This window comes from Triturus cristatus, chromosome 9 (assembly GCF_964204655.1).
Source record: "Triturus cristatus chromosome 9, aTriCri1.1, whole genome shotgun sequence".
Classification (NCBI taxonomy): Eukaryota; Metazoa; Chordata; class Amphibia; order Caudata; family Salamandridae; genus Triturus; species Triturus cristatus.
The window spans coordinates 341,230,522-341,254,169 of NC_140592.1; the positions used below are offsets into that span (position 1 = coordinate 341,230,522).

A 23,648-nucleotide genomic window follows, 5' to 3' on the forward strand; every position below is an offset into this window, starting at 1 on the left:
AAGTTGTATGGACAACATTTGCACATGCCAGCCCGATAGCCCATGGTGTTGTGCACAGCCCATGGAGGGAGGGGGGTGTGCGCAAGTGTGCAGCCCATGGAGAGGAGGGGGGGCGAAGTGCGCAGCCCATGGAGAGGAGGGGGGGCGAAGTGCACGGCCCATGGAGGGAGGGGGGGGTGCACAGCCCATGGAGGGAGGGGGTGAAGTGTGGAGCCCATGGAGAGAGGGGGGGGCGAAGTATGGAGCCCATGGAGAGAGGGGGGAGGGGCAAAGTGCGCAGCCCATGGAGAGAGGGGGGGCGAAGTGCGCAGCCCATGGAGAGAGGGGGGGCGAAGTGCGCAGCCCATGGAGGGAGGGGGGTGCACAGCCCATGGAGGGAGGGGGGTGAAGTGTGGAGCCCATGGAGAGAGGGGGGCGAAGTGTGGAGCCCATGGAGAGAGGGGGGGGCGAAGTGTGGAGCCCATGGAGAGAGGGGGGAGGGGCAAAGTGTGCAGCCCATGGAGAGAGGGGGGGGCGAAGTGTGCAGCCCATGGAGAGAGGGGGGGGGGCGGAACTGTGCAGCCCATGGATAGAGGGGGGGGCGGGGTGTGCAGCCCATGGAGAGAGGGGGGGGGCGAGTGTGCAGCCCATGGAGGGAGGAGGGGGGGGGGGGAAAGTGTGCGCAGCCCATGGAGGGAGGTACAGGTGGGCTGTATACTAGGATTCCGCTTTGGCGAACGTGTCTGTAATGCACATCTTTAACATGAGGTGTTACATGTACCTGTTGGTGTCAATGTAGGTGGTGAAACTGGTGACTCAGACCCCTACCTTGATCTGACCGTTTAGCTAAGCGATCTTGTAGCCAGGTGGGAAGGATGTAGCGCCGTCCGGTGCAGAGGTTTGGTTTAGCCATGTTTCTGTGAGGAAGAGCAGGTTTGGAGCGTGGTGGTGTAGTAGGTCCCATATCTCGGTGGCTGTTTGGTGAAGGAGTGGGTGTTCAGGAGTGTGTATGCGAGTGTTGTGTGTTGCATGGCTGGTCTGTGAGCAAGCGAGATGCTGTTGGTCGGGGAATGGTGGGTGTAGGGTGTGGGAGACTGCATGAGCACTTGCAGGAGGTGCATGTGAACGCTCCTGTGTGGTGTGGCATGCAGCACCCAGGGTTAAAAGCGCAGGAGGGTAGAGGTACAGTCGGGGATCCTTGTACTGGGCATGGCGCAGGCATAGAAAAGTCAGACAGGCTTGCTTTTTTGCAGCATGCCAGCTGGGTGCATGTGTGCTGCAGCCACCATTAAGTAGGTACTTGGACGGTCTAGGTGCCCAGGGGTCGGTGGGCAGTGTGCAGATGGATGATTCAAAATAAGTACTCATGCTTGGCTTCTTTCAAAGGCTGATTTGGCAGGAAACCAGTGATGTCATTTCCTGTGATGATGGCTAATGGAGGTCCTTACAATGTTGCTGGAGAGCTTTAGGTGGTGGTTGCCCAGTGCTTGATGTGCAAACTCAGGCTGAAGTTGTATGGACAACATTTGCACATGCCAGCCCGATAGCACAGCCCATGGAGGGGCAGGGGGGTGTGCGCAGCATGGAGGGAGGGGGGGGCGAAGTGTGCAGCCCATGTAGAGAGAGAGAGAGAGAGGGGGGGGGGGTCCTGTGCAGCCCGAGGGGGGGAGGGGTGGAGTGTGTGCAGCCCATGGAGGGAGGGGAGTGTGTGCAGCCCATGGAGGGAGGGAGGGGGGGGGGGGGGGGAAGAGTGTGTGCAGCCCATGGAGGGAGGGGGGGGCGGAAGTGTGCAGCCCATGGAGGGAGGGGGGACTGGAGTGTGCAGCCCATGGAGGGAGGGGGAGGTGCAGCCCATGGAGGGAGGGGGAGGTGCAGCCCATGGAGGGAGGGGGAGTGTGTGTAGCCCATGGAGGGAGGGGGGGGGTGTGTAGCCCATGGAGGGAGGGGGGGGGTGTGTAGCCCATGGAGGGAGGGGGGGGTGTGTAGCCCATGGAGGGAGGGGGGGGGTGTGTAGCCCATGGAGGGAGGGGGGGGTGTGTAGCCCATGGAGGGAGGGGGGGTGTAGCCCATGGAGGGAGGGGGGGGGTGTGTAGCCCATGGAGGGAGGGGGGGGGTGCAACCCATGGAGGGAGGGGGGGTGGTGCAACCCATGGAGGGAGGGAGGGGGGGGTGCAACCCATGGAGGGAGGGAGGGGGGGTGCAACCCATGGAGGGAGGGGGGTGGTGCAACCCATGGAGGGAGGGAGGGGGGGGGTGCAACCCATGGAGGGAGGGAGGGGGGGTGCAACCCATGGAGGGAGGGAGGGGGGGTGCAACCCATGGAGGGAGGGGGGGGGGTGCAGCCCACGGAGGGAGGGGAGGGGGGTGTGCAGCCCGAGGGGAGGGGGGTGTGCAGCCCATGGAGGGAGGGGGGGGGGTGTGCAGCCCATGGAGGGAGGGGGGGGGGGGTGTGCAGCCCATGGAGGGAGGGGGGGGGTGTGCAGCCCATGGAGGGAGGGGGGGGGTGTGCAGCCCATGGAGGGAGGGGGGGGGTGTGCAGTCCATGGAGGGAGGGGGGGGGGTGTGCAGCCCATGGAGGGAGGGGGGGGGGTGTGCAGCCCATGGAGGGAGGGGGGGTGTGCAGCCCATGGAGGGAGGGGGGGTGGGTGTGCAGCCCATGGAGGGAGGGGGGGTGGGTGTGCAGCCCATGGAGGGAGGGAGGGGGGGTGGGTGTGCAGCCCATGGAGGGAGGGGGGTGGGGTTGTGCAGCCCATGGGGGGGAGGGGGGAGTGTGCAGCCGAGGGGGGGAGGGGGGAGTGTGCAGCCGAGGGGGGGAGGGAGGAGTGTGCAGCCCATGGAGGGAGGGGGGAGGGGGGAGTGTGCAGCCCATAGGGGGGGAGGGGGGAGTGTGCAGCCCATAGGGGGGGAGGGGGGAGTGTGCAGCCCATGGAGGGAGGGGGGTGGGAGGAGTGTGCAGCCCATGGAGGGAGAGGGGGAGAAATGTGCAGCCCATGGAGGGAGAACAGGGGGTGGGGGCAGTGTGCATCCCATGGAGGGAAGGGGGTGGGGAAGTGTGCAGCTTATTGAGGAGGGGGGAGAGTTGCTTCTGCGTGGAGAAGAGGGAAGTGTGCTTCTGGAACGGAAGGGGTCGGCACCTCTGGGGAAGGAGCGTAGATTTGTAGTGGTTGCGTGGGGAGTGCACATTCCAGTGAAGGGAGCGTGCTTCTCTCAGCAGAGGGTGCTGGTAGTGGAGGAAGAGAGGGTGTACGTCTAAGGGCGGGAGGGTAGCTCCTGCCTGCAGTTGAGAGAGGGGTGTGTCCGTTGCACCTGCACGTGTGGAACTTGAAGTGAGTTTGTCAGCACTGCGGCTCAATGGGGCTGACAGCTGTGCACCCAGCCCTCCCTCTTGCGAGAGACTGTGTGCCTCATTAGAAAGGGGTGAGGCCACCGGCGCACACCCAGCCGGGCGTGTCACATCTAAACCCTGGAGCGCACAGCGCCAGGACTGGGTGGAGGAATGCCGTGCTTGTGAAGAGGCCACTACTGCCTTAAAGTGTTGCTTCTGTCCCATTGATGTATGGCAGCCCTGCTGACTAGCGTTGTTACAGGGAGATTTAACATCCGGTAGCTCTGCTGAGAACCGCTGCTACCGTCCCATCAAGGTATAGCAGCCCTTCTGAAAAGTGCATCTGTTATCCGATTAGACAGTGCGGTCACCCTCATGAGAAATGCAGGTACTGCCCCATAAAATTACAAGCATTGGCCGTGCGGCCCGCGAAAGTGATCACAGGCACTAGGCCAGCCTGTGGCAGCACTTCAAAAACCCATACATTAAAAGTCTCGCAGAGCAGCGCATGCACTTGCTCAGCGAGACCTAAAAATACAATGTCAGTGAAGCTTTCAGTTGCGTAGCGTTAAAAAGCAAGGGAAATATTAAACGCATGTACACACGCTGACCAGCCCTAGCCCCACTCATAGGTCGGATTTTAATACTTGCTTAGATGAAGAGGTCCCGGGTTCTAATACTTTTAAGGCATTTGATAATCTAGCTGGGAGTATAAAGACCGCCAAGTTCACGCTGCACTACCTTGTAGGTGGTTTAACAAGGACTGTAGTAGGAGCCACAGAGCCCTTATGTCTGCTTTACACAACGCCCAGGGATCAGGGATTTTTTTTTGTGGGGGGGGGGGGGGGGTGGAGAAAATAGAGTGCATGCATTTTAATGGACTTTTACTGCTAAAGTAGGGAAGTGACTTTCAGGCCATGCGCATTCAGTATTCGATTTCTTTGATTTGGTGTGCGTAATACCATCACTCCACACCTGACTGACATTCAGTTTCGGATGGTTAGTTGCTGACTGCTACCAGAAATTGTCAAAGTGGGAGCCAGAGTATCCATATGTTTAGCATTCCTCTGCAGCGTCTTTAGATGGGTCTTCAAATTGAGTTGGCCTGCTTACTGTAAATTCCAAAACTGCGATGGTGAATTCTCGCTTTGGGTATGATATGGGCTATCCATCAGTGAGGTATGATCAGGCTATGACGCAAACCATCAATCTAGTCTTATTACCGAACACACCTAGTCTTATTACCGAGCACCTAAACATTAGTTGCATACCCAATCCCTCTTGTGGTGTATTTCACTGGCTAACTGCTGCTACTCCTGGGCATCTAACACTAGTATTGTACCTTTTTTTTTCTTCATCAGTAGACACTTAAAGAGCTTGGTGCCTGTCCAATGTGATGCAAGCTTGCTCTGCAATTTCTATATCTCACAGCTACTGGTATTTGTTAATTAGAGGATTGCACTATTGGGTGTTGGGAATGATCGTAGAAAGGAAGCCGCATTTATGACCGAGTGAAGGCTAACGGGGTTTTTTAAATGTCAGATGGTTAGCTCATATTGCGATGGTAGTGGTGCATTCAGAATGAGTACTTAACCTAGTTGGGCTGTCTGCATAGGTTGGGAAACAACTAATTATTTATTTTCAATTGACTATCTTCCTGCTATTCAAGTGTCAGTATGTTATTTTTTTTGCACAGGAGGATTTCTTCTATGAAGACACTGACCTGCTTTGTACAAAGCTGAAAGCCCTGGCCACAGATAGCAACAAGTATCGGGCTAAGCTGGACCGCCGCAAGCAACGCTCTATTTTCAGAGATGTTCTGCACTTCATAGAGGTAAAAGGTTCATATTGGATTTTACCATACTGTCTACCAAAATTTGTATTCAGAAATGGACCATTCACATCTAGTTTTGCATCTTCTTAGTGGGGTAAAGTCTAGTCCAGATTACGCGGAGGTGAGAATGTGAAGACCTAGCCTAATTCTTCTTTCCCCCCCCCCCTCCTAAAAAAAAAAGCTGGATGTGGGTTTAACTCCACGTAGAGTGCAAGTAGTATAGGCTGTTGAAAAGACCAATTTTGCTAGATCATGTGGGATCTAATGCATACAGGAGGGCAACATAATTATCTGTTTTCTTCGCGATGCTGTAGTTTGAGCCCAAATGCACCAGACAATACCTATTAACTTGAGGGCAAAGTCTAGTTTAAGATCTCATTTCTTATCTGTGGTACTGGTTAGGTTTGTCTTCCTTTGCTGAGAAATGGAGCATGTTCCAGGGTACTCAGAAAATCGCTGTAGGTCTTCTTTTTTAAATTTATTTTTTTGCTACATCCTAACCACAATCCATGTATATCCCCTCTATCCTCCCAACGCTGCACCGCCATCGTCTTTAGTCGTTTGAATGAGACATTGTTAAGCAGAAACCCAGACCTTTAAGGGACTCTTAAATCTGTATAGGTTTGACACAGATTGAAAATTTCCACAGTTGGTTCTAGGATTGTAGGTCAGGTGATGAGAAACTATTTTTGAATAAGACACCAGTGCAGAAGCCCAGCCATATGCTGCACACAGATTATGCAGTGGTAGGTTGTGGCATGAGTTCCATCTCTTATATGCAGAACACTCAATGTGCCCTTTCTTTTCTTGCTCGCCTTTGACCACTTTTCAGATCGCTCAGTCGCTTATGACTGAGATAAGCAGATTTTTTTTTTTCTTTTTTTCCCTGTGGCATTATTTTCGTTTATGCTAGCCCTTTCAGTTGTTGCAAGATGATTAATTGCCTATAGTAAACTTCAGAAGTGAGTTTAGCCTTTATGGAAAGCTGCGAATCGAGAGCACGGAATCCTTAACTTCCACTTTAAGCAAATTCAAATCTTGATGCTCAAGAGATGGAATTTATTACGGAGTACTTACGGGTTAATTTCTTGTGCCACCTGCAGAATGGAGAGTGCCACGAGGAGACCATCAAGTTTGGCCTGGAGTGTATGTACATAGATAGCTGGGTTCGGAGGAGAACGTACAACGCCTTCAAAGAAGTCCTGGGCTCTGGAGTGCGACATCATCTCCAGGTATGACTTAAGGAGGACCTTTAAGGGCAAGGTTGTGGGCAGCTGGTTTTATGTTGTCCTTGACTGGTGGTAGTATAACCTAGTCGTTAAAGGGTGAAGTACATCTATTTAATTTCATCACATTTTGCTTCCTGCCCCCCCCCATCTGCAGCAGAGTACGCTTTATCATCCCGTTTTGTGCCTTGTGGCTAGGTTTGCGTCATCCAGATGCCACATTTTCAAACCTTGTCTGTTTAGCTACACTATTTCCTGCGTACAAACCAAGGGAATACTGAAAATGGGGAGACAAGGTTTGATTTGTATGAAAACTGCACCCCTAAATCATTTAACTTGCTGCTGATTGAGAGTTCCAAGACCCCCATTAAGGTAAGATGCTAGTCAAAATTAACATTCTTAATGAGATCCTGTCAAACCAACATCTTGTGAGTTACCCAACATATGGTTTCAGCTTTAATTTAAGTAACTGTAATGAAATCTGACAGTCCTAATCTGTTAGTTGCCTATGTAAGCTTTAAGGGGTGGGGGGGTGTCAAGCAGGGTAGTATTGTGGGTTTCTAATTCTAGTGTCCTACTTCTTACTTAGAATAATGAGCTCCTCCGAGACATCTTGGAACTGGGTCCTCCTCTTGTGTTGGATGCAGCTGCTATCAAAGCCAGCAAGATCACACGGGTGGAAAAGGTATGTGACCAGACAAGTGTCTCACTGGGCATGAATGTAGGTTGAGAATTGGCTTGGATCCAGTGCATGAATTGCTTTCATTAAGTCTGTTTTACATTTCAACCGTATTTCTTGAATCCTTGCCCTTTTTCTGTCCTTATTCAAAATATGAATCCGCAAAAGCACCGTTATAAAGTGATCGTAGGGTTGTGACCAGAGTTCACTTGAGTAAGAAAAAAAAAATCTGAACGTATGTGTGCAAATCCACTTGCCACCGATGTCCTTATTGGTGGGTAGTGATTATATGCCCCTTACAACGGGGATTAGGTCTATGTAAAATGTGGGCCGATCATGAGTCACAGCATACTCTTTCTGTAGTGTAGAGAATAGAGATGAAAGTTACTTTTACTGGCAAAAGGAATTGCCAAATAGGGATGATGTAATAACAGAAGATGCCAAGGAGTGAGTAGTGTATAATTGCCCTTCTTCCCGGTCATTCCCCCCCACCTCTCCCCGCCACTGTCTCCTATCAGGAAAACTTGCAATTGTGGCATTAACTTCAAATTGTGATCTTCTTTCTGCTGCACCTTTCTGCGTGACTAAACGATTGCTGGTGGTCTACCTTTACCACTTTGATCTAGTGTCTTCTTTCCATGCGCTCTTCAACCGGCTAAAACTTCTCCACCCTCCACGAGCGCACCTTTATTGACCTTAGGTTTTATTTTTAGAGCCTACTTTTGCTGAATCTGGATGGCCAACAGAACCTTTATTGAGTAGTTTTTGAGGCTTCACAAGTTCAGACTATTTAAAGACCTATCTGAGTAATTCGGAGGGTTCGAGATGCCAGTTGTATGATTTCCTGTGTACAGTGTGCAAAGGAGCTGCTGTGACTTCAAATTTACTATCCATTTGTGATGGAAGCGAGCACTGCTGCCACTCTTATGCTGGGATCTTTGGTCTGTTTGATGCTTTAAACCATGTGTTCTCGACTTGAAAGTGGTGTTTACACGGTTTAGTCTTTAGTTCATGCTTCTTTCTGTTCTTGTTTTTGGTCGTGGGGTTGTACTTGCTTTTTAATGTTATCAAATTTTTCTATTCTTGTCTAACCTAGTCTGATTACTTTTATGTTTTTTGCATATCTCTGCAACTCCCTTTATCTACAGCATATGTACAACTCTGCAGCATTCAAAGCCCGGACTAAAGCTAGGAGCAAAGTGCGTGACAAGCGTGCTGACATCATGTGACCTTGCTGAACCGTGACCCACACTATCCCACATCTGGGCAACACATGCTGCTAGTCTGCAGAAGGCCCAGATACAAACTACACTTGCCAACCACTGTGATGACTGAAAGAAGATGCCAAAACTACAGCCAAGAAGAGGGGATACAGCTTTTACAGTGAAGCGTCAGACCCCAAAGTGTGCTGTCCCTCAGCCTTCATCAGAGGGGCGTCCTCTAACCTGGAAGTGTTTTATACATCTATTTAAAAAACATCATTCACCTGATTGAGCATTGCCTATGATCATGGGGAAAGCGTGCTATTGAACTTGTTTGGGCAGCTGGAAACATATTTTGGGCTGACAAGCATGTTTTTAAATTATAGAAGTATGTTTTGAAGTTAGGATGTGTCCGAGCAGATTCATCCAAGAAGGGCTTTATTTTAAATTGTCATTGACCCTCTAGCCGCCAAATCCGTATCTTTCCTTGCGTTTTAATTTTAACAGTGCTACCTCTTGATGTCCTTTCCAAAATTAGCAACTTTTTATTCTGTCTGGCCTGCAACTGCCCCTTTTGCCATTTGCTCAACTTGCATAAGTGTACCTTTTTTTCTGGTCCTAGTTGGTTCTCCACATTCCCTCCACCTTTTCAATTGAAAATGCCATTTATTCTGTGTGTATTGCTGCTGCGGGGCTAAGAGCAATCTTAATACCCTCAACAGAGCTCAGGAGGCTGCTTCACGAGCCGTATAAGCACTTGGTGGCGTTGTCTGCAAGGGATGTCCTGGTAGAAAGTTGGTACTTGTCTGTTCATCACTTTTAATTGCATCCCTCATTCTGGGTGCATAGCAGTCCCAGCTCACCCTGTCCATGCCTCCCTTTTAACCCCTTCAGCGCGGCGCGGATTTCCGCGCCACGCTGAAGGTTCTGAGCGCGGGCGGGGCCATGACGGAACGGTTCCGTCATAAGCACAGCCCAACCGACGTGCATGACGGAACCGTTCCGTCATCGGCGTCAAAGGGGTTAAGTAAAATGGCTTGTATTGGAAATCCACTATGTGAGCACTTACATTAACCAATGGCAAGAGATTTTGTAATGTGTTGCCTCCTTTTCACAGTGCAAAATGCTGACTTCTACAGCAACCTCCTGTTCTATTTGCTCCCCACCCCTTTTCTCCCCAAGTATAATTCATGATTGCTACACGGGTTTTGTGGCCTGGCTCCTGCTGCAGTAGGGCTGATGTGATTATGTTGGTAAACATCTTCAAAGCACTCGTGATAGTGTCATCAAATGAAAGGTTATCTTTCAACCCATTCAAGAAATCGGACTATTGGCAAGGTTTTACAAGTGCATGAGTAATTGAAGTAAAGGAGTTGAGAATAAGTCATTCTGAGGTGGCAGAACTTGTGCAGTCTGTGCTCAAACCTAAAAATGTATTGTAAGTGTGATGTTTTCAAGCTACTAGAATATGGGACAGTTGTTGAACTGTTCAGAATGCCCATTGAAATGCTTTGAGACTATGGTACTCAATTTCCTCTGGCAGTGCAATATCATGCTAGCTGCACAGCTTGGTCAACAGTCACTTTCAGCACCCACATCGCATTGACCATTGAGCTTCTTGTGAAGGAACCTACTAAATCGGTAGCAATATACATGCAGGGCTTTCAGTCTTATGCATTTGTGGTCCAATTAATTAGTTTTAAAAAGTTAAAGCCAGATTAGTCCCACTGTGAAACCTGAACAAAAGATTCTAAATGTGGGTGAGGTAGAAAGGCGTGTGGTTAAAATGTTGCATTAATAGGTCGTGCATGTTTTTGGGTTTCCTTAAAGAAAGGACTTTCCTCTAATGGATCATTTGGACCAGCCATTTACCACTTTATCGCTTCAAAAGTTGTGTAGTTCAGTTGTCTCAAAAGATGGCAACACAATCCATTCAGGCAAAAGGGTTTCTGAGATGGCTTCCCCCCCCCCCCCCCCCCCCCCTTCTCTTAGTACAGTTGCAGAATTTAAGTGTGTACATGACTGTTGTTGCAGTGGTTACTAAGAGTAATGGGCAAACTGTTGCGGTATATGGGCCCTTTCTTCCCTTAGGCATGGGTGTGAATGCCCTTGCATACCTCACAAACCGTCTGTCAGATTTGCATTTTATGATGTAGTCTTTTTTCCTGTATCGAATTGCCTGTTGTAGTTTAGTTGTGCTGAGGGCTGGTCTCTTCTCATACTTCAGACATGCTCTGTATGCTGGCCTTTAATCCCTAATTTCGCCTTATTGTTCCTATTTGGGGGTGTTTGAGTTGGTGGCTTTACTACTGCAATTCCTGATTTGTAACTGGCTTTCTTTGGTTCAGGGGCACAGCTCACAAGCCTTTTGCTGCTTCTACTATCAATTCTCTTTTCTTCCTTGCCCCATCACTCCCTTCAGCCTAGCTTTGAAGCTTAAAAACACTGACAAATGTAATTGCATGTAAAAACCATAGACTTTTTACTTATTGACTTCAATGTTATCTGGTGGCTGCTTGTTGACGGTGAAGTGGTATTGTAGGAAGAGGTAAGTTTCCCATGAACTGCATTTTTATATAAACTGCAGAGTAGAAAATGAGTACACAATGAATAAAAGCTGGTATTTTCAGTTTTTTTTAAAAGTCTGCGAAAATAAAGATATTGGAAATTTGTTCCTGTTTATGAATTTTAATGACTTGTGTCCAGCTGAGCTGGCCATAGACACCGCGAGGGAGTGACTTTGAGTGCATGGAAAACTTAACTTTCATGCAGTGATAATTGAAAATTATAAAATGTCGTTGCCTGAATGTGAGCAGTGGAAGGATACAAGTCATCCATTTGAAAAGATGGTAAAGAGGCAATCCTCCCATGGAAGGGATGAGCACAAGAAGAGAAGGAAAGCAACCAAATAAGAAGCAAGCATGAGTGTGACCAGAATGCTAATGGCTTTTTCATAAATTTTCTTACTAAACCGATCAGACCAATGGCCTTAAGCTTGTGACGATAACCACCACAGTCGTGGGCTATTGAGCGCAAGATTTCCCTCAAGGCGAAAAGTGCAATACAGTGGAAGCACATAACTTTAACAAAATCTATAGGTCTGTCATAATCATTGGTTATCAAGTATTAGGGTATCTTTCATAGATTCACATGCCTGAATCATTCCCCGTTGTCGGAATGGGAGTCCCTGGTACATAAGTAAAGTAATGTCCCATAAGACATAGGGAGTAATAGGCCTAAGGCTTCACATTACTAACATATCCAGGTCCTTTTGTAATAAGGACCAAACTCTAGAGAACAACCAATCAGCTGTCACCACCCTCTGGAACCTACCTTGAAGGAGTTCTAGTCCCTCAGATTTTCTACTGCACGTCGTGCTAAGGGAGTCTCCACTGAGCTCTGCTCAGGTTTTCCTTGTTTCTTGGAATCCAGGTATTTTTCTTCAGGATTGTCTTTGAGTGAAGTCCTTACTGTCTTCATGTCGGACACTCCAAAAAAAAAAAAAAAAAAAAGACCTTTTTAGGCCCTGTGGTACCTGCAAGAAGTTACACATCGACGACCAACATATGGACTGCCTTTACTGTCTTTATCCGGACCACTCACCTAAAGACTACAAGGTATGTCGTACCTTTTCTACAAAAATGTTAAGAGACCGTGAGGGAAGGCTTTTGACTTGGCTGCAGAGGCTTAAGGACAAAGGACCCCTTCTCCTCTGAGGAGAGTGAGATTTCATCAAGATCCTCCTCTAAAACTCCTCAAAAGGTCCAGAGTGTCTCCAGGTCCTTCTTCGCATCAACCTCAAAAGAAGACACACAAAAATCTTGCGAGGCTTCACAAATTAAGGATTTGCCTGCCAGGGAGTCTCCTCCCCTTCAAAGTTTGCAGAAACCAGCTTCAGACCCTCTGACTCCTCCGCTGAGGGTGAAACACACTTTTAAAAAGCCTTCCTCAGCCCCGTCGACTACCATCTTGTCGACGGTGGCCTCGACGACGACAAGATCTCCTCATACAGCTGCTGGAGTGACTTCGTCGACAACAGTTTCCACAATTTCAGTCTTGTCGGCATCTTTCGTCGACTACCTGCAATTTATGATTTCAGACTACAAAAAGAGGTTCCCTACCTCTGCTCCGTCTCCTGCTCCAGTTCTCTCTCCACCTCAGAAGGTGCAAGTTCCGCCTCCTGCCATTGAAGTGCATGTGCCGCCTCCCCCCTCTACAGATGACGAGGCAGATGAGCCACAAGAAGGGGAAATTCAGGATACTCAGTCACATCATGACGAATGGGACGACTGTTATCCCTCTTCCAGCGTTGCCGTTACCGCCTCAGGTAGACTCTCCTCCAGAAGATATCGGAGGATTCCATAATTTCCTGGAAAGTGCAGCATGTTTTCAACTTCCAATGCCTTCTCACCAACAGGACTGTTACCTTTACGACTTCAAGGAACCTTTAAAATAATCTGTTAGATCTATGCCTATCATAGATTATATCTGTGATCAAGACATCAAAATAATGCAAAACCCTTCTACAGTTCCTCCAGTCTTGCCAAGATTGGATAAAAAAATATAGAGCTCCTGACAAGGCTCCGTCCTGCCTTTATAGGCCATCCCAAGCCTGATTCAGTGATTACCCAGGCAGCTCAACGCAGATCAAAAAACCCATCTGCCCCACTTTCAGCACCTCCGGATAAAGAGGGCAGGCTCTTGAACAATATTGGAAAGTGTTTTTCCTCCATGTCGGCATTAACTGTATGGGCGACTAACTCATTGGCGTTATTGGGACGCTACAACAGGCAGATGTGGTCAGACATTGCACCCTACCGCAAGAGTCTAAAGAGGAAGCAAAATAGGTGTTGCTGGAGGGTGAAAAATCGGCTTCTGAAATTATCGACTGTGCGATGGACATTGCATCCACTGGTTTCGGCCAACTGGCTGGGGTGGCAGTCCAAAGGCGCCAAGGATGGCTTAAGGCAACAATATTCTGGCCTGAGATCCACACCAAAATCCTTGACATGCCCTATGATGGACAACTCCTTTTTGGAACTCATATCGATGAAACCCTCCAAGGGATCAAAAAAGATAGATGCAGCCAGAGCTTTGGGTACCCTTCAATATGAAAGCACCCCTTTTTGAGGCCCAAGGGGTAGAGGGCAATCTTCTTACAGAGACTACCAGCAGTATAGGTATCCTACCTACTCCTCTAACCAACAATACAGGCCACAATTTCGACAGAGGCAACAGACACAGACTTCATACAACAAGTCTTCCTTTTGCGGAAGGGCCGGACGACAGAAGGGTTCTGCCTGCTGCCAATGACTTCTCTCTACCGCTGATCTTTATCTCCACCCTCCAAAGTAGGTGGAAAGATATCCCACTATCTTCAAAATTGGAATCAAATCGCAACAGATTGTTGGGTTCTCCAACTAGTACGGTTTGGACATTCTCTAGAATTTGTGCAAACTCCTCCACCGACATCTCCTCAACCTATTGCTCGCAAACATTTACACCTCTTACTCCTGGAAGTATCATCACTGATCCAGAAGGGAGCTATAGAACGGGCTCCTGTTCATCAAAGAGGACAAGGTTTTTACTCCTGATTCTTCTTGGTGTGCAAAAAGGAAAAGAAATGGAGGCCAATCCTAGATTTGAGAAGTCTAAACAAATTCTTGAAGAAACAATCGTTTCGCATGGACACCATTCAAGAAGTCTTGCAGCTTCTCAATGTGAATGACTACATGGTATCCTTGGACCTCCAAGATGCCTATTTTCATATTCCTATCCACAGAAGACACAAAAACTTTCTGAGGTTTGCTGTGGCCGGCAGGCACTACCAGTTCCGAGTCCTTCCCTTCGGACTCAAGTCCGCCCCGCGCATCTTCACAAAGTGTCTTTCCCCAGCGGCTGCATACCTCAGGCAGCAGCATCACCAAGTCTTCCCTTATCTCGACGACTGGCTCGTCAAGGCACCCTCACTCGACAGCGTGAGGAAGTCTTCCAGAGCCTGTCTACGGCTTTAAAAAAAAAAATTGGGTCTTATCCTCAACCCAGACAAATCGGTCCTACAACCATCTCAGCGCGTAACCTTTCTGGGAGCTGTCCTGGATACGGTCCTGAAAAAAGCTTACCCATCACAGGAAAGACAACAAAAACTCTGGCAATTAGCAGAGCGTATACGGAAAAGAAAGTCTGTCAGTGCGTCTATTCAAATCCCTCCTCTGAATTGTCATTCTGCATTCTTCTAGTACCCTACCGTCTCCTCCGCATGCGTCCTCTCCAAGAGGCTCTCTCCACTCAGTGGATTCAAATCAACGGATCCTTCGACATCATTCAGGTGACTCCTCAGATTGCCTCTCTAAACTGGTGGACTCATCCACGAAATCTCTCTCGAGGCCTACCTTTTCTAACTCAAGCCTCTCCTCAATTGATAACCACGAATGCGTCTCTAGAAGGTTGGGGAGCCTTCCTTCAGGAGCTTCAGATCAGCGGGAAGTGCTCATCTTCTGAGCGGAAGCTACACATAAACGTCCTAGAGCTGATAGCAGTCTATCTAGCCCTCCTGGCTTTCCTTCCCAGGATAAAAGGTTTACTAGTGGTCGTCAGAATAGACCATACTACAATGATGCACTACCTAAACAAACGGGGAGGAACTCGTTCGCTATCACTCTCTCAAGAATCTCCAATTTGGAACTGGTCACTTCAATACAAAATTTCCCTGAGGGCTGAGTATGTGCCAGGAAAAGACAACACATTGGCAGATTCGCTAAGCAGACTACAGACCACCTGCCACGAGTGGGAGTTGAACCAAGATACTCAGCAAACTGTGGGGCAAACCACTGTTGGATCTGTTTGCCACACAGCACAACGCCAAATGCCAACACTTCACAAGCTGGCATCCCCAACAGGGATCTCTGGGGAATACATTTTCAATAGCATGGTTCGGCGTATTTGCCTACGCCTTTCCACCGTTTCCCCTGATCCCCCAGGGTCCTCAGGAAGATAAAGGCAGAGCCCTGCACACTGATTCTAATAGCTCCAGCATGGCCTTGCCAACATTGGTTCACGGAACTCCATCTCCTCTCCCTGCATCCTCCAATTCTGTTAACACCGTTTCCATCTCTCCTCACAGTGGACCAGGAACAAGTCCAACACCCGGATCCAGCATCTCTCAAATTATTGGCCTGGCTCCTGAGTTCCACAAATTTCAGGGCCTAAACATTCCTCCAGACTGCCGGGCAGTTCTATCACACGCTTGAGCAGATAATACAAACAGGACTTTTTCAAATGGAAAAGGCTCTGTATCTGGTGTAGATCTGCTAAGGTGCATCCCCTCACATCCTCTCCGGAAGAAATTTTACCATACCTTCTCCATCTAGCAACTTCAGGCCTCGCTCACGCTCACGCTCACCTCACCTGGCAGCAATCTCCCGTTTTAGGAGATCTTCTACAGGACCTTCTCTTTGGTCAAATAGATTGGTAAAACAATTTCTCCAAGCTCTTCCGCATTTTCCCTCCTATAAAGTCTCATCCTCCAACATGGCAGCTCAACACAGTCCTTGCTCAACTTATGAGACATCCTTTTGAGCCGATACACATAGCTGACCTCAAATTCCTCTCCTGGAAGATTGCACTTCTTCTGGCCCTTGCATCCGTAAGACGAGTCAGTGAGCTTCATGCATTCACAATACAAGATCCATTTCTTCAAGAATGATAGGGTAATTCTTCAGACTAATCTGAGATTTATACCCAAAGTCCTGTCGGACTTCCACCTTAACGAACCTATTATCCTAAAGACCCTCTTTCCAAATCCTCAAACAGCGGCTGAAAGAGCTCTACATTCATTGGATTTGAAACGCTGCCTTAAATTCTACCTTGACAGGACAAAAGCATTCTGCAAGTCCAACCAACTTTTCGTGTCTTACAGTTTACCTAGGCAAGGTTTTTCCCCTTACAAAACAAAGTATTTCTAGATGGATTTCTTGTGCTATTGTCTTCTGTCACAAACAAGCTGGTCAATCTTTACAATCAAGAATTTGTGCCCATTCCACTAGAGCAGTGTCTACTTCTATGGCATTGTTTGCGGGTGTGCCTATCACAGACATTTGCTGAGCGGCAACATGGAAGACGCCGCATACATTGCTTGGATACGGACCTAATGAAGGCTGCTGCAGTGGGACAGGTGGTGTTGCGTCATCTATTTCAATAAAAGGTGAGCCTTCCTTCCCACCAACCTCTCTCTTTCTAGACGCACATTTCTCTGGTACTAATAACTTTTGCCATAATTGCAACTTATTGCTCTGTATTTTAAATTGATTTATTTGTTCACTGGTGCATTTATGCCTTCTGTACAAAAGCAGATGTGCTCATCATTGCTTTCTATTCCGATTCAGGCATGTAAATCTATGAAAGGTACACTAATACTGGATAAGAAATGCGTTACTTAACTGTAACTGCAGTTATCCAGTATTGGTATCTTTAATAGAGTCACATGCAACCCACCTGCCTCCCTTGGAAGGGCTTACCTAGTACTCTCAGTTGTACCTCTATATAGCACTGTGCTTAGGAAAATCTAAAGGACTAGAGCGCCTTCGAGGAAGGTTCCAGAGGTTGGTGACAGCTGATTGGTTGTTCTCTAGAGTTTGGTCCTTATTACAAAAGGACCTGGATATGTTACTAATGTGAGGCCTTAGGCCTATTACTCTCTGTCTTATGGGACTTTACTTGTGTACTGGGGACTCCCATCCCGACAACGGGGAATGATTCAGGCATGTGAATCTATGAAAGATACCAATACTGGAGGGGGCGCTAGGTGGTGCTCATCTAAGATGGCCGCACACCTGTGAGGCTCCGGAGGCTCGGCGATAAAATCTGCCATTAATCCACACATCTACCAGTTACTACTGGAATTTAAAACAGTCTACCTACAGATCAGACTGTCCTGCCACACTGGGTACAAAACTTTGGCTCCCGTACAATCTGGAGCGCACCGGCAGGCCTGTTCACGCTGTGGATGCGGAGGTGAGTGCCTTGGCTGGAGACCTGATCGGCCTCTGCTTCTGCCCGAGCCACGAGGTTCCCATGAGGGACTAGGCCTGAATCTTAACGGCCCTGAGCTGAGGGTTCCCCACTGCACACCGGACTCCTCTGTGGGTTCCCTGCCGCGCTGTTCTGCGCCTCCCACTACGAACGCTGACATCCTGCACCTGACGGATCAGAGGTGAGGCACACGCCAGCCGCGACTGCTTCTCCTTGGCGGGGAGTGTGCCATTTCTCCGGTGCGCAGGGCCGTCTGGCCTGATTCCTCCAGAGACTGTACTGCTATTACATTGGCGGCCTGCCCTGCATCACATCATCCTGCGGGATTGCACAGCGGAGACCAGCCTGAATTCTAACTCTTTCCCACCCCCCACCCGGACCTGGCATAATTGGCCCAAGCATACCAGCAATATTATCTTTGCAAGTTTCCCCTGCAGAACCGCCATATCTCTGGCTCACACATCCACGCTGAGCCCACCTCCCAGAGATTATCCCGCTCCTGCAGCGGTGTCCTACCCTGCAACGTATTACACTGTGGGAATTCACAGCAAGGATCCGCCAGACAGCTGATTCTACTCGCACAAGCCTGGCGCAAGTGGCCCCTGCATACCGACGATCCTGCCCATTTCAATTCCCACTCCCCAACCCAGCATTGCATCTAGCAAGTATTCCATAGCAAATAACTGGGGACACTTCTGACTCCACGGAGCCCACACTGTATCCCTACCTGCCTCCAGTCAGCGATGCACAGATGCTCTTGTATGTCCCTACGTGGCCTGCTTCTGGACAACTTCTACTAGTGCACTGCCGTCTGGGACACCTGCACCCTTCCCTCTGTGCTAGCAATAACCCATGTTGAGACTCTGTCTTTACCATGCTGACTGGACAGGACACCATATGCTTCCGCAGACCGTCAAGCTGTGAAGGCTCCCCTTCTATTTTGTCTTCCTGCCGCAGAGCTCCATTGCGACCTCGAGGCTCCTGGCTATAGCTCTCTCCCTCAAACCTGTTGGCTACGGATTAGACTGAACGCGCAGCCTAACACGCAATTTTTGAGGATCTGGGGGCAACTTTCAACATAATTTTGCTCCATTGCCTAGACGGGCGGAACTGCGCAATGGGGAAAACTGCCAAGCCAGACTGACGTTTGATGCCAAAAAGGCTGCGACACGGTCCGCTTCTGTAGACTCTGAATCCACCAATATGGATTAAGCGCAAACATCCTCTCAATCTCCTGGGGGATGACGTTAAGATGCTTCTTTTAGCTGTCCAGCATAGTCTATCAGACCTCTCATGGAAGACTGACACAATGAATATCCGTCTTGACTTTCTAGTACACAAAGTAGACAAGCATGATGGGCAGCTGAAGGAGGCCGAATATCTGAGAAGGAAGACACCACCTCTCAGCTGCAAAACCAGGTAACGCAAATGGATAAACTATTGAAAGTCATTGTGGCAAAAAAATGAAGACATTGAAGCTGTAAGGCGCCACAACAACATCCGTTTAATAGGCATACCGGAAAGCACAAATACAGGGAGCATGGAGCCTTACATTGAGCGTCTCCTGAAGGGATCACTGGTTGCAGATTCTTTCTCGCTCCATTTAGTGGTGGAATGTGCACATTGCTCCTTGGGGCCACAACCTCTGCCAGGGGCAACGCCAAGACCCATTATTGCCAGACTTCTTAATTACTGGGACTGCGACGTTGCACTTCAGAAGGCCCATGAATTAAAGCTGTTACAAATTGAAGGAAACCCGTTCACCATTTATCCTGATTTAACACTGGCAGTTCAGGAGGCGTGCTGGAAATTACTTCCTGTCAAGCAGAAGTGCCGCAAGGCCCATATAGAGTATGCCCTCCTATATCCCGCGAGGCTCCAGATTACACATGAGGGCAAAAACATTTTCTGCATGAATCTGCAACAGGTAGAAGACTTTGTAAAAACTGCTATGAGAAGTTTGCGAGGCTGAGACTGCACATCTTCTCCCCCCCCCACCCTCCCGCCATCCGGAATCTAAGAGACAGCAGGAAGACACAAGCAATGTCAGTTGCACTTTCTACCTGTACTTATTGAACTGCGCCAACATGTAATGCAATGCAGTCATTTCTAGGGCCGTGTGCCTTCTACTGTAAAAGCACCTCTGGATGGTCCTGCGCTCCTGCTGCATGGTCATGGACAGATAAGTGCCCTTGTGGTTTTGATCGTTGACTGTGATATCATTGCATGTCTGCATTTACCTTTTGTTTTTAACTGGTAGATTTAATTAATGCCTTGCTCACCACCCCCCCCACCCCCCCCATTGCAGTAAGAGTTGGGAAATGGGAAGGGACTAGTGCCCTCTTTGCGCCCCCCCCCCCCCCCCCCTATGGGAGACCCCCCTCCCCCCTTATTTTTCTGTTTTTTGGGTTGTTCTCAGTTGGCCCTTATGGCTGATTTTCCGGCCTTACCAGGCTCCAGGAATCTAGTTGACACATTGGGAATCACTGGGTGGGCAGCACTATGCTGGCACTATTGGAGTGCTGTTGTGGGTGGCATCGAAGCTAGACATATGTTCTGATGTCAGCTCGATAGGGTTTTTGTTTTGCAGGGGGGTGGGAAGGGTTGGGACTGTTTTCTATTGTTCTGTTGCATACATGACAAATGTTGCTCAACATGCAAAATATTACATGAATAGATGCATTACCTTTCAACGACGACATCCTCGCCAACTGCACTTACTCTATCTAGTATGACAGCACAACCTGATCACCTCTGCTTCAAAATGCTCACATGGAATCAATCCAGCAATCGCATAATTTGTAAGGCGTGTATTTTGTTGCTCTTCGCTATGGAGAGGGCGAGAGAGCTGGTCGTGCCCTAGCAAACACTATTAAACAACCTCGCTTCTCCAACTATGTGCTGGATGTGATTTATGATGCAGGGGTACGCCATACAGATAGTCACGACATACTAAACATGTTTACCACTTACTATGCGAATCTATATAGGTCACAACGTACATCCCCCTCCGGACTTCGCTCCCTAACTTGAAGACATAGCTCTTGGCTGGCTAGGCGACACACAGCGTGAATTCTTAGCCTTGCCATTTGAAGATGAGCTGCGGGAAGCCATCATGCAGATGAAATCTGGTAAGGCGCCAGGATCCGATGGCCTCCCCATTGATTTTTGTAAGACCTATATTGATCAGTTACTCCCAGTACTGAAATGAAGCCCAGGAGGCACGAATCCTCCCTGCCTTGATGAGAGAGGCACTAATCGCATCATTATTAAAGCCAGGTAAACCCGCAGACTGCTGTGAATCTTACAGGCCTCTCTCTCGCTCATAAATACAGATGCAAAAAACACTTGCGAAAATACTAGCGAATCACCTAAGCCTATTAATGGACAGATTGGTCCTTCTAGATCAGGCGGGATTCATTCCCCGGAGGGTGACATCCCACAACCTTAGAACGCTGTTCTCTATCCTGCAAACGGTAGATCCCAAATTGGCGCTAATGGCTGTGTTTCTAGACGCCTCCAAGGCTTTCGATTCGGTGAAGTGGGGCTACCTTATCACCATTTTACAATGCATGGGACTCCCTGTGGGCTTTTTATCCTGGGTCCGACTTCTGTACACCTCGCCAACGGCAAACGTTTTGATCAACGGTCACACCTCACGCTCTATCCCGTGGCACTTGTCAGGGGGTGTCCACTCTCCCTCATCGCCGTGGTAAAGGAACCACTCGCAGCCAAGATTAGGCAACACTATAATCACGTAGGCTTACGCTGCTTCCTTCGCCCCATTCTCCTCTCTCTCTATGCAAATGATGTCCCCCTCTACATTAAAGACCCTCGCCAAAATCTAAACCCACTATTGCGTGAATTCGTTAAGTTTGGCGGCCAATCAGGTATTCATATCAATTGGTCTAAATCACAAATATTCCCATTGACCAGCTCCGCCACCCCATTCGAATCTGATTTTCCCATTGACGGATCGAGATGAGCTTCTACAACTGAACTATGGGTGTGCAATGGAACATGTCACAGGTTGCATCGACCGATGGATTGCACTACCCTTGACTTTGGCTGGTCGCATATCCCTCATAAAAATGGTTATTCTTCCCAAATGCTTATATTTATGCCTTATGATCCTGGCTGGCATTTTTTTCACCACCGTCCGATCAGAACTGATTAGATTGGTATGGGGCGGTAAACTGCCACGTTTTCAGTGGGACATGCTTATGTGGCCTTATGCACATGGAGGCTTTGACGTACCTAGTTTTGAATTATACTATATAAGCGCTCAGGCACACTTTGCTCACTTCTCGTTTCATTCACCTCGCTATACGCCACATGTCGCCACTGAACATGGGCTTGCAGAGCCAATCCCACTGGATGGTGTCCGCCTTTCTAGTGTTGAACCTCGAGGGCAATGCCCCACTTCTGTAGACTGCACGATAAAGGCCTGGTCCCGCATCTTAGATCGCACACCCGAACCCTGCCTCTATTCTCCCCCTTCTACCACTTGCCTATCATCCAGAAGTGTCATTATTACAAGAAGATTTATTTAAGAAGATGGCTCATACACAGAATATTCACTGCTGGGGTGACTTATATGTTGGTGGCAAATTTCGCACCCTCCAGCAACTGTGCCACGACACCCCACTGTCTACCATGGAAACCTTTTTATATGCTCGCCTTCGTCATGGCATGCAAGCTTGTCACCCCCCATATCCTTCTGAACCTGCAACATTGACCCCATTGCACCAAATTTTGCGTGCATCCTCCGCTTCGCACCTGGTGTCCACACTTTATCACACCCTGTACATAGATACCGACTATCCGCCTTGCGCAGCCTGTGCTAAATGGGCGGCGGAACTGGGTCAGGAGCTCACTGACGAACAATGGTCATGCTGCTGCAAGCAGACGGAGCAGGTCTCCAACAGCAGGCTCCGCATTATCCATTATAGATTCCTACACCTCAGCTATTACACTCCGGTTAAACTCCACAATTTTGGTTTACGAGACACAAATGGGTGCGACAGATGTAAAACAGAACATGCTGACTTCTTACACCTTGCATGGGAATGTCCTGAGGTACTTATCTATTGGCGTAAGGTCCTCACAGCCCTGGACGCTATGACTTCTATGCCCATCTCCCGATCACCACTTCTAACTCTCCTAGGGTACACTGAACACATTCCCGCCAAGCATTGGAAATTTGTGTCCTTTTGTCTTGTGCTGGCTAAGTGGCGAGTAGTCTGTGGATGGGGCCGGGCACCCAAATTTAAGGAATGGTTGGGGACATGATCCTTTGGCAAGACCAACGTTGCACCTATGCTGAATTACTCACCCCCCCATTCCCCCCCCCCCCTCCCCCCACATTCTTCTGTGATATTTGGGGCCCACTACAGGCATATCTGCTGGAACAATACTACAGATGTGCCATGAGACTTGCATGCATTGCGGATTGGTACATACAATGGCCCTTTCTTGTGAGGGCCCTGCTGGATGCGTCCCATCTTCGTCTGTCCTTGATTCCACGTGACGGATTCCTCTGACCCCCTGAGTATACTGACGTTCGTTATGGCATCTATGTAAATTGCGCCTTCATTCGCCTCCGTATTGACCGCTTGTAATGTATATTTGTCCTCACTGATGGCTGTCATTTGCTCTTATTGCTACAGATGTCATTTGATGCATGTTTTTTTTTCTTCTTTTTTATCATTACTGTTCATGATATGGCTACATACCTATTGTAACTGCTAATATATTGTATGTCATTGAGGGAAAGTTCAATAAAAAACAAAATACTGGATAACTGCAGCTACAGGTAAGTAACGCATTTCTTATTTCATTTGTAATTTCAAAAATGGTATTTAAATATCATTAGTGATGTCCTCAATGATGTCATTAGGGATGTGAGTGATGTAGTATGTTGGATGTCGGTGGTGCATGGTGGGGGTGTAGGTTGTAGTTGATTCACTGCACTGTAGCTGGCATATTTCTTTTTTTTTGTCTCAAACACCGAGCTGCAGCATCAATATTTTGGCCTTTTTTTCCAGTGAAAGTGTGTATGTTAGAATTAAAGTGTGAATAAGCAATTGCCAGTGCTAGACTATAAACAAGTGAACCAGATTGCTCCCACTAACATTCAAGTATTGTGCTTTGTTGCCCCATACCACTCGCCATCAACCGACATTTGAATATTCGTAAGGATTCAAATGCTTTTCTTTTCTCATAGTGGCCTCTGTCTCTTCACCATGGTTTTGTCTGTCATTACAATATCACCAAGAAATTCTTATATGTTTTATGGTCTACAAATGACCTTCTCCATGACTTGCTGTTTGTGAGTCGCTGTTGATCACTTCTCCCTCATCCTGCATTTACA

General features: G+C 48.4%; 1 protein-coding gene across 2 annotated transcripts in view; it reads left to right on the forward strand.

Moving 5' to 3' along the window:
- Positions 1-10,917, forward strand: part of IFRD2 (interferon related developmental regulator 2) — an 80,103-nt gene extending 69,186 nt beyond the window's left edge. For both annotated transcript variants that reach the window (XM_085625091.1, XM_085625090.1), the window contains 4 exons: positions 5,001-5,138; positions 6,242-6,370; positions 6,954-7,049; positions 8,192-10,917. In XM_085625091.1, the coding sequence (XP_085481217.1) occupies positions 5,001-5,138; positions 6,242-6,370; positions 6,954-7,049; positions 8,192-8,272 (444 nt within the window). In that variant the 3' untranslated portion in view covers positions 8,273-10,917. The remainder of the gene's footprint in view (positions 1-5,000; positions 5,139-6,241; positions 6,371-6,953; positions 7,050-8,191) is intronic.
- Positions 10,918-23,648: the final 12,731 nt, after the last annotated feature.